At 72.3% G+C, this 11,056-nt stretch overlaps 1 protein-coding gene across 1 annotated transcript; it reads left to right on the plus strand.

The window, feature by feature from the left end:
- The first annotated feature begins 1,259 nt into the window (after positions 1-1,259).
- CDC6 (cell division cycle 6) lies at positions 1,260-5,283 on the plus strand. The gene is given in 15 exon segments (XM_055790121.1): positions 1,260-1,555; positions 1,557-1,566; positions 1,892-1,935; positions 1,937-2,102; positions 2,185-2,384; positions 2,587-2,708; positions 2,710-2,751; positions 2,917-3,023; positions 3,189-3,328; positions 3,410-3,514; positions 3,960-4,041; positions 4,198-4,358; positions 4,361-4,399; positions 4,511-4,651; positions 4,984-5,283. Coding segments are annotated over 15 exon segments (1,638 nt in total). The 5' UTR covers positions 1,260-1,366; the 3' UTR covers positions 5,074-5,283.
- Positions 5,284-11,056: the final 5,773 nt, after the last annotated feature.

Genomic DNA, 11,056 nt, shown 5'->3' on the forward strand with positions numbered 1-11,056 from the left:
CCCCCCTTTTTTTTTGGGGGGGGGGGGTGATGGGCCAGGGCGCTCTGCTTGCAGCCAGGCTGGTACTGGGAGGCCTGAGGAAGGTGGGGTGGGAGATGCTGGGGGCACTGGGAGCGCTGGGGAGGCAGGGCTGGGGGTACTGGTGAGGCTGGGCTGATGGCACTGGGAGCGCTGGAGGGGCAGGGCTGGGGGCACTCGTGGCGCTGGGAGGCAGGGCTGGTGGCACTGGGAGCGCTGGAGGGGCAGGGTTGGGGGCACTCGTGGCGCTGGGAGGCAGGGCTGGTGGCACTGGGAGCGCTGGAGGGGCAGGGTTGGGGGCACCGCGAGAGCGCTGGGAGGCAGGGCTGGTGGCACTGGGATGGCAGCGCTGGGAGCAGTGGTGGCACTGGGAGCGCTGGGCTGGGGGTATTGGTGACACGGAGCGCTGGGGAGGTACGGCGGGGGCACTGGTGGCACTGGGCAGGCGGGGCTGGTGACACTGGGAGCACTGGGGACACCGCGAGATCGCGGCCCCACCCGACTACGCCTCCCGGCGTGCCCCGCGCTCCCTCGCCGATTGGTTGCTGGGCGACGGCCTCCTCCGGCCGCGGCACTCGGCGTAGGGCCTTGCGATTGGTGGCGGCGGCGGGCGGTGCAGCCAATGGGGCGCAGGGGGCGGGCCCGGCTCAGCCTGGTGGCGGGAAATGCAGAGCTAGGACTGAGTTGGCGCGAGAAGGTTGGGGGGGCGGCGGCGGCGCGTGGGGGGCCGGGGGGGGGGGGGGGCGGGGGTCTGGGGGGGGCCGGGATTGGGAGGGGGGGCACGGGGGGGGGACTGGGGTGAGGGGGGGGGTTGGGGGGGACCGAGGCGAAGCGGGGGGCGCGGGAGTTTAGGGGCGTCTGAGGTGAGGGGGGAGCATGTGCCGCCGGGGAGGGGGTCTGTGGTGAGGGGGAGCGCGGGGGTCTTGGGGGATCCGGGCTGGGGGGGGGGGGGGCACCGGGGTCTGGGAGTGTCTGCGGTGAGGGGGGAGCACTGGCGGCCGAGGAGGGTTTAGGGTGAGGGGTGGCACGGGGGTCTGGGGGGATCCGGGCTGGGGGGGGGCACGGGAGCTGGGAGTCGGGGGTACGGAGGGGGCTGAGGGGGGAGGGGCAGGGAGGAGGAAGGGAGCACGGGAGGCTGGGACACGGGTGGGCGAGTGGGGGGGCCGAGGGCTGGGGGGTTGCAGCCTGAGCGGGGGCAGGGGTTATCAGGAGCAGAGATGTGGGGCAGAGCAGGCCCATGGGGGGTGGGGGATGCAGGAGAGGGTTGAGTGGGTGCAGATGGAGATGTGGGGCTGGGACCCTTGCCCTGCCTGACCGGTGTCCCTGCTCCACCCGCAGCCCCCCCACCATGGCCAGCAGCAGCCCCCAGTGCCAGCCCACCATCAGCTTCCCCCGCAGGCGCAGCGCCCGCTGCCTCGCCAAGAGCACCGAGCCCACCGCCCTGCGGCTCTCCCCCTACCCCAGGGCCACGGACCCCGGCCGGGCGGCGCTGGCCACATGCTCACCCTGGACCAAAACGCCGCCCCTGAGCCCCCTGCAAGCGCCTGGGTGAGCCCTGCCCCCCCCCCCCCCCCTCCCCTGGGACCCCCCGGGATGGTGTGGGGGGGCACCCCTTCCCCAAGAGCTGCTGTGGGGCTGGGGCAGGCAACGTATCGAGCTCCATCCCATCCCTCGCACGGCTGCGTTTGGGGCTTTGCCTGGTTGCAAGACGAAAATCTGCTGGTGGGGTGGGTGACACCATGTGACAAGTGGCATCTTGCCAGCATCGGGCCCTTGGGGGCGGGGGGGGGGGAGTGGCACCATGTGACATCTGGCATCTTGCCAGGATCAGGCCCACCAGCTCGGCCACCCCGCTGATCCGTCTCTTCCGCAGGTGACGACAACCTCTGCAATGTCCCCCACGCGCTGCCCTGCTCCCCCGGCCAAGCGCAGTAAGGAGAACCAGGGGCGCCGCTTGCTCTTCAAGACCCCCCCAGCCTCCCCCCAGAAGCCCAGCAGCCCAGGGGCATCCCCGCAGAAGGGGGGGCAGGAGACCCCCCAGAGGTGCCGGCAGCCTGCCCGCACCCGGCTCTTCAGGCAGGGAGGTGAGTGTGGTCAGGGGGGCACCAGGGGGGGTCCTGGCAGCACCATGAGCCCCCCGTGACCCCCCCGCTCTCCCCGGCGCAGGCACCTGCTACCTGCAGGCGAAGCGGGTGCTGCACACAGCCATGCCCGACCGCCTCCATGCCAGGGAGAGGGAGATGGGCATCATCCGGCAATTCCTGCGGGATCACATCCGTGGGTGCCAGCCCGGCAGCCTCTACATCTCTGGAGCCCCTGGGACAGGGAAAACAGCCTGTCTGAACCGCGTCCTGCTCGACTGCAAGGTGCGCCACGCCGGGGGGTCCCGGCAACCTCTCAGGAGTGGGGCAGACCCCCGTGGGGGGGTGGGGGCAGAGGTGCCTGTTTTGGGGGGTGCTGGCGCAGCAAGCCAGTAGGGAAATGGGGCAGGGGGGGCAGCACTGCTGCAGTGCCAGCTCAGGGGAGGGGGCAGCAGTGTGGCCGGTGTGACGCTCCTGTCGCTGGCAGGATGAGCTCGCCAGGAGCAAAACCGTCGTCCTGAACTGCATGTCGCTGAGCAGCCCGCAGGCCGTCTTCCCCGCCGTGGCGCAGCAGCTGGGCCTGCCCGTGGCCACCGGCCGCGAGGGGCGTGCGGAGGCTGGAGAAGCAGCTGACGGCCGCGGGGCCCATGGTGTGAGTTCCTACCTGGGGCTGGGGGGGCCCCCGCTCGATGCCCCCAGCGTGGCCAGCTGGGAGAGGTGGCCCCCAGCAGCGGCTTTCCCCGCTCGGGGGGGCTGCGAAGGGGCTGCGGGGGTGTGGGCAGAGCCGGGGCTGATCCGGGCTCCCTGTTCCCTGCAGCCTGCTGGTGCTGGACGAGCTGGACCAGCTGGAGAACAGGGGGCAGGATGTGCTCTACACCCTCTTCGAATGGCCCCAGCTGCCCGGCTCCCGGCTTGTCCTCATGGGTGAGTGTGCGGCAGCGTGGCGCTGCCCACCCTGGCGACCCTCCCTATTTAGGGGGCTGATGGGAGGGGGGAGGGGAATTGTCATTGCAACCCCCCCTCGCCCACCCACTCCCTCCTCGGGGCACAGCCCTCCTCCCTCCCCTCCTCACCCCGCTGTGCCCACAGGGCTGGCCAACGCTCTGGACCTGACGGACCGCAGCCTGGCGCGGCTGGGGGCCTGGGTGGCTGGTGGCCCCCAGCTGCTGCACTTCCCGCCCTACACCCGGGAGCAGCTCGTCGTCATCTTGCAGGAGCGGCTGGGGCAGGTGGGGACGTGGGGGGACACACAGGGTGGGTGACAACGTGGGGTGGCTCGGCAGTGCTGATGGTGTGCGGTGCCTCGGCAGGTGGCTGGTGACCCCGTCCTGGATGCCGCCGCCATCCAGTTCTGCGCCCGCAAGGTCTCTGCAGTCACTGGGGACGCTCGCAAGGCCCTGGATATTTGCAGGTCAGTGACGGTGCTGCGGCTGGTGGCCCTTGCGAGCTCTGTGCCGTGGTGCCATGGCCGGTGGCCCCTGCAGGCTCTGTGCCAGCGGTGCCTGTGCCGGTGGTGCCACGGCCGGTGGCCCCTGCAGGCTCTGTGCCAGCGGTGCCTGTGCCTGTGGTGCTGCAGCCGGTGGCCCCTGCAGGCTCTGTGCCAGCGGTGCCTGTGCTGGTGGTGCCGCAGCCGGTGGCCCCTGCAGGCTCTGTGCCAGCGGTGCCTGTGCCGGTGGTGCCGCAGCCGGTGGCCCCTGCAGGCTCTGTGCCAGCAGTGCCCATGGCAGTGGTGCTGTGGCCGGTGGCCCGTGTGAGCTCTGTGCTGGCGGTGCCTGTGCCTGTGGTGCCATGGCCGGTGGCCCCCGTGAGCCCCGTGCCGGCGGTGCCCGTGCCAGGGCGGCCGCTCTGCCCGACGCTCAGGGCTGTCTCTCCCCAGGCGCGGCCGTGGAGGTGGTGGAGCTGGAGGTGCAGAGCCAGACCCTGCTCAAGCCGCTGCCCGGCAGTGAGTAGCTGCTGCCGGCTGCCACGCCGGCACCAAAACCCTGTGTGTGGGCACCTCCGGGCTGGGGTCCCTTTCTGGGGCACCTGCTCTGCGCTGCCACCCACCCCTATTCCTCGTCACCCCCGTATCTCCTGCAGCCCTATCTGTCCCCCACAGGTGACTCCCCCGTGTCCCCTGTCCCCAAGCGCGTGGGGCTCCCACACATCTCCCGTGTCATCTCGGAGGTGTTTGAGGACCGGCTGGTGGCGGGCGGCCGTGGGGCCCGGGATGCCTTCCCGCTGCAGCAGAAGGTGCTGCTCTGCTCCCTGCTGCTGCTCACTCCGGCGCCTGCGTGCCCAGGAGGGTGACACTGGGGAAGGTGAGTGGCAGTGGGACCCTCTCAGGGCTGGATTTGGGGATCTGGGGGTGTCCCTGGGGTCTTCCCTTTGGATGCCACGCCATGGCGTAATGCCCGCCCTGCCTTCCCCAGCTCCACGATGCCTACAGCAAGGTCTGCCAGCAGCAGCAGCTCCCTGCTGTCGACCAGGCTGAGTGTCTGTCCCTTGTCACCCTCCTGGAGTCACGCGGTGTCCTTGAGCTGAAGAGGGCCAAGGAGGCCCGGCTGGCCAAGGTACCCTGGGGGGCAGTGGGGCAGGGGTCTGGGAGTGGGGCAGGGGTCTGTCAGGTGTCTGGGAGTGGGGCAGGGGTCTGTCAGGGCTCTGGGAGCAGAGGGGGGTCCAGCAGGGGTCCGGGAGTGGGGCAGGGGTCTGGGAAGGGGGGCAGGGGTCCGGCGGGGATCCAAGAGCGGGGCAGGGATCCAAGAGCGGGGCAGGGGTCCGGCAGGGAGCCGGGAGCGGGGCAGGGGTCCGGCGGGGATCCAAGAGCGGGGCAGGGGTCCGGCGGGGATCCAAGAGCGGGGCAGGGGTCCGGCAGCACCATGCTGAGCCGCTCTCTCTCCCCCAGGTCTCCCTGAAGATGGAGGCGGCGGCGGTGGAGCACGTGCTGCAGGACGCGGTGCTGGTGGGCAGCATCATGGCCCAGGGGCTGTGCTAGCCCCCGGCAGCCCCCTCCCCACGGCCCCTCGGGGCGGGCTGGGCGGGCGCTGCCCTGGGTGGGATTTTGGCGTGTGCGTGGTTGGGCTGGGCTGTGCCGGGAGCAGGAAAATGGCTCCAAGAGGCCTCGGCCCTTGTTTGTTGACTCCTGCCCTGGGGCTCTCAGTCTGGGGCAGTTTTATTATTATTATTATTACTTTATCATTATTATGATTATTCTTTCTGCGCAGCTGGAGGTGAGGCGGGAGGCTGGCACCCACCCCAGCCCCTCCGCAGCAGTGGCCGTGGCCTTGGGGGAGCTCCTGGCCCCACTCCCACCCTGGCATGCTTGATCCCGGGATCCTGTGTTGATCCCGGGACCCGGCGTTGCTCCCTGGAGCCATGGCCGCGTTTGCCCCCGGCTCGTTCAGAGCCCTGGGACCCCCCCAGGCCCCTGGGTGCAGCAGGGAGGGTCCCAGTGTCCCCGTGCGCTCGGTCCAGGCTGTGCCCAGCCGCAGGGTGGGGTGACAGCAGGGTCCCCCCCATCTCCTGGTGTTAGTAAAGTTGTTCTGGATCAGCGCTGGCTCCTGTGTCTGCCCCCTCCCCCCTCCTTGTTCCTTTCCTGCCCCGGGGCTGCGGGCGCACAGCCCTGGTCCCCCTCTCCAGCCCCTCTGGCCTCCCGGGCTGCAGCCCCCCGGCTCTCCCCCCAGCTCCTGGCCCCAGCTCCTCCGCTCGTAATTAATAGATGCTTTGACCTAATTTTGCAGCTTGCCTGGCTGGGGGGGCCCAGGCACGCAGGGGAGCGGGGAGGGGCTGGGGCTCCAGCAGTGCCCCACAGCCCACCATCGCCCCCCACCCTGGCCATCGCCCCCCACCGTGTCACCCAGGCCCCCCAGCTGGGGCGCCGGGTGTAGGGGCAGGGTGGGGTGCCTGGGTCCCCTCTGTGCCTCAGTTTCCCCATCGTGGCTTCGGTATGTGCCAGCCCCATCGTGGCTCTGGCCCTGTGGCTTGTGGGGTGCCCCCAGTGTGGGGACATCGGCCGTGTCCTTCCCCTCGGCACCCAGTGCCAAAGCAGAGCCCGGCGAGGGGGCTGGATACCACCGCCCGACTGGGCGTCCTGGTGCAGCCTCCGGTTCCCACCCTGTGGTTTGGCACGCCGGGGCACTGGCTGGCCCTGCCGGGCCGGGGACACCGTGGGGTCGGGGCAGCAGCCGCCAGCTCCTTCCCCGGCTGCCGTTTGCCCTGGGGAGCAGTGGGGAAACTGAGGCAGGGGTGGCGCGGCAGGGCCGGGGGCAGCTGGCAGCCCCAGCCAGGCCCCGAGCGCGGCTCAGCCATCGCTGCCGCGGGGCTATTTATAGCCAGAGCTGCCATGTGTCGGACGTGTGCGGCGGCACGGAGGGGGCAGCGGGTTCAGGCCAGGCTGCGCCCACTGTTCTGTGTCCCTGTCCCCTCACCGTGCCATGGGGCTGAGCGGGGACCGTGGTGCTGCCACCCCTCACCGGGCCGTGGGGCTGAGCCAGTACCGGCATCCCCACACCTGCGGGCAGTGCTGGGCCGGGCACGGGGGTGCCAGCCCGCCCCCCCCTGCTCCCCACACCCCCCAGGCCATGGCGGCTGCATCCTGCCCTGTGCCAGCCCTGTGGCTGTGACGCAGCCCCACGGCACGAAGCCACAGCACATGGTGACGGTGGCCGGAAGGAAGCGGCTGGCAGCGTGTGTGACCGCAGTGACGTGGCGGTGACGCAGGTGGGCACCGTGGTGCCCCTGCTCCCCACATTGCCCCCCCCCCCAACCACTCCATCCCCAGCCCTCCCTGAGCCCACCGTGATGCTGGGCAAGGTGGCAGCTGTGCCAGTAGGGCAAGGGGGGCCTGTGCCAGACTGGCCAGACTGGGCGTCCCACTGGAGGGTCCCCAGTTGTGGCGCTGTCCCCAGGGTGGCGAGTGGGGAGGGGGCCAGCAGGGTGGCGCGGGGACACGGGCGTGCGGCTCCCGTCACCGTGTCAGCCCGCCGGGGCACCCACGGCCACACCCGGCCCCGACTCCGCTCTCTGCCGCAGTGGATGAAAAATCGATGGCGCAGATGGATTCAGCCGCGTGGGTGCCGGAGCTCCCGCCGGAGCCGTTCATCACTGCCCGGTGAGGGGCCGGCAGCGCCGCAGCGGGAGCCCCACGGCTCGAGGACATCACCGCTGTCCCCCAGGACACCGCGGCGGCCTCGTGCCGAAGGCGGGGGGGACCAAGGGGCTGGCAGGGCCCGCTCCGGCCCCGTGTGCCCTCACTCCCGCACACGCGTGCCGTGCCGTGCCTGGCTGTGCCGTGGGCAGCCCTTGGTGCGCGTGTCCGGCTGCGCGGCTGCCTGCGTGTGCGCGGTGGGGGCCCAGTGTCCCCTCGGCGGTGTCCCCCGCTGCCCCGGCCTCCCTGTCCTCCCCTGCACTCTCCTTACATAAGCGGGCCACGTGGCGGGCACGGCCGCCTCCCGCCGCGCCGTCACCGCCAGCACCCAGATTCCATCTGACAGCCCCTTTCTGCTCCGCTGCGCTCGCACCGGGCACCGGGGCCAGGGGTGCGGGGCAGGACCCCACATGACCCCACCATGCCAGCACCAGGCTCCGTGCTGGCTGGGGGCTGTGGGGCCTCGAGCGGATGGGGACATCGGGGACACTGGGGATGCAGCCCTGCCCCGTGGCATCTCCTGCCCACGGCCCTGGCACCCCGCTGCCCTACCGGACCTCAGCACCCTGACACCCTACTGGACCTCGGCACCCCGACGCCACCGGGCCGGGGCTGGACCCCATGGCCAGGCAGGATCCGGCCCCACGGGCAGCCCTGTGGCGGGGTGGTGTGGGGTCCCCGGTGCCCGGCGGCTGTGCCGGTGGGCCACGGAGGGGGCGGCGGGCTGGCCGCCACGCACATCTGGGAGTGATTTGGCACATTCCTCTGGGCTGAGCACATGCCGGCAGCTGGGCTTCGCTGCGGCCGGCAGCCCCGGCGTGCTGGGGAGGGGGCTGGTGGCCACACCAGGCTCTGGGTGCCCAGGCCTCGCTGCCTGTGGCATCCTGCCTCGCTCTGCTGAGCGCCACAGGGAAACTGAGGCACGGTAGCTGCCCAGTGGGCACCCAGCCCTGCCAGTGGGCACCAAGCCCTCCTGGTGGGGGTGCCGCAGAGCCTGACAGGTGTGAGGGTCCCCCAGGACCCCCCTGGGGTGGGTGTCCTCAGCACCCAGACTCCTCACACGTGTGGCACCTCCCACCCCCCTGCCCCCCCCAGCCCTCACGCCATGGGGCAGGGCTGTGCCATGGGTTAGGGGCTCCTGGGTGCCGCTGCTGGCCTCACCCCCGCCGGGGGTGGCAGGGCCTGGGTCACCTCCTGCCTCAGTTTCCCCTGGCAGCAGGCGAGGACCGGTGGAGCCGGAGATCTGCTCAGCCCTGTCCTCGCCCTGGCTCTGGGTGGTCCAGGAGCTTTGGGGGGGGGTGGCCCCAGGGGCTTTGTGGGGGGGTGGGCCCCCTCCTCTGCCCCCATGGGACCCAGCCCTGGGGCATGGGGGCTGTGCCAGGGTTGTCCCAGCACCCCAGTTCTCCTTTTTCTTCCTTTTTTTCAGAGTGAAGTTGCTTTTACCCCTCCTGTGCCCTCGGTGGGCTGCGGGTGGGTGGCCTGGGGGGTGGGGGACCCCGGGGGGGGGGGCTGGTGCTGTCACTGTGGTGGGGGTAGCTGGCAGGGGCTGGGGTGTCAGGGATGCGGACCCGTGTCCCCATCCCTGTGGGCAGTGGCTCTGCTGAGGGCAGGCAGCCAGGGACACCCCCACCACCACCACCCTGGGTACAGGCACATGGGTGACCCCCAGCCCTGCCCCTCGGTACAGCACACCCCCACCCTGCCCCCCCCGGGGCAGCGCAGGGAACCCCCAACCTGCCCCACACCCCATCCTGCTTAAGCCCCCCAGTCCTCCCCCAGCTCTGCCCCCCACCCCAGGTGAGCAACCCCACCTCACCTGGGTGCCCTCTGTTCTCCCCCCACCCCCAACAACCACCCCCCTCCACTGCCCCCATCCTTCCCCCAGGGTAGATCCCACCACCTGGGTACCCCTTGTCCTCCCACCAAGGGTAGATCCTCCCTCCTTCACATGGGTGCCCCTTGTCCTGCCCCCCTACAACCCCCTCCCACCTGGGTGCCTCCATTCCCCCCCCCCCGCCGCTGCCCTTTGTTCTCCCCCAGGATATCCCCCCCCCCCCCCTCTTTCCGCTTGGGCCACCCCTGCGTGACCCACAGAGCAAGAACGCGGTGGGCACATCGGAGAGGGGCAACTAAGCTACGTTGGTGCGGCCCCTTTAAGAGATGCCCCCCCCCCCCCCCGCGGCGGGTCCTCTCTGCGCGGCGCGCGCACCCACTTTCTCCCCTTCCGCCTTCTGGAGACTTCAAAGAGTTACAATGTAGCTCTGGCCACGCCCACGCCCACGCCCCTCCAGCCAATGGGGCACCGCCTCCGGCGGCGCCCCATTGGCTGGAGGGGCGTGGCGTGGGCGTGGCCGGCGGAAAGGGGCGTGACCTCCTCCCTCGCTCCCCCCCCCCCGCCCTCCGCCACCGCCGCCGCCGCCGCCCCGCCCGGCCCAGCCCCGGGTAAAGTTTCCCCGCGAGCACATGACTCGCAATGGCCGCGGCCGCCGCTCGTTAAGCGCCCCCCCCCCCCTTCTCCCCGTTACCCCCTCCCCCCTCCCCACCTCCTTCTCCAACCATCCCCTCAGGCCGGGCTATACCGGCACCTCCGCCGCCATGCAGCCACCACCGGGAGCTTCCCGGTTGTAAGGATCCCGGTGGGAAGTCTCCGTGAGCAGGTAACGAGTGCGCCCCCCCCCCCCCCCCCCCCCGGATCCATCCGTGGATCCCTGCTGGGAAAAGGCGGGGGGGGGAGGGATCCGTTGCGGTGGGACACAGCGCGTCGTGCCGGTGTTTGGGGGGGGGGGGTTCGCCGCGTTCGGGGGGGGGTGGGTGCTGTCCCGCCGTGCAGCCGGGATTCCCCTCACCGCCCCCCCGGTGGGTGCGGAGTGCTGGGGTGTCCCCCGCCCCGGGTGGGGCTGCTGGGGGGTCCCAGGGCTGTGGGTGCCCCCCCCCCCCCCGCGACGTCCGGGAGGCAGCGCTGGGGATCCCCCGTCGGTAAAGCGGGGGGATCCTGGGGATCCCCCTCGCTGGGACTCGGCGGGGGGGGGGGGGCGCCGCCTGGCTGGGGCTACCGGTAGCCCCGAGGGGCAGCGTTGCCCCCCCGCCGCGGCTCCGGAGCGTGCCTTTACCCCCGCCCTTCCCCGGGCTTGGCGGTGCGGGGGCCCCCCCATTACCGGTGCTGGACACCCCCCCCATTACTGGTGTTGGGTCCCCCCTCCCGGAGCCGGCTTGCTGGGTGCTCCCGCCGCACCCCCCCTCCCCCCTCCGCCCCGGGGGGCACCGCCGCCGCGGGGGCTGCAGTCCCACCCGCGGGGGGGCCCGAGCCACCGCCGCGGAGCCGGTTGCTGGTTGCGGGGAGCCCCCCCCGGATCGCCCCCCCCCATCCCCATGGGCCGCCGGTGCGCGCAGCCACGGCCCCCCCCCCTGCGGCGGGGGCGGGGGGGGGGGGGGGGGGGGGGCCGGAGCCGCTTCCCCTTTTGGGGTGCGGGGGGGGACCGGGCCTGGCGGCGGGGCCCGGCGGGTGAGCGGGGCCGGGGGGCGACGGGGCCGGGGGGCGGGAGCGGCGTCTGCGCCGTTTCCTGGCCGGCGGGCGGAGGAAGCCATCGCTCTCCGCGGCTGACAGGGCGCTGGCGGGGGCGGGGGGGGGGGCCGCTCCGGGGGGCGCCGACCACCGCCTCCCCCTCCACAGCAGACCCCCGGGGTTACTGGGACCCCTGCGGGCTGGGTTGGGGGCTGCCCCACCGGTGCTTCCCGCGGGGGGGGGGCGGGGGCAGCCCCCAGGCACGGCGGCTGAGGCAGGGAGCGGGGGGAGCCGCGGCAGAGCCCCCTGCCCGCTGTGGTGGTGGTGTCA

This window comes from Falco peregrinus, chromosome 18 (genome assembly GCF_023634155.1).
Source record: "Falco peregrinus isolate bFalPer1 chromosome 18, bFalPer1.pri, whole genome shotgun sequence".
NCBI lineage: Eukaryota > Metazoa > Chordata > Aves > Falconiformes > Falconidae > Falco > Falco peregrinus.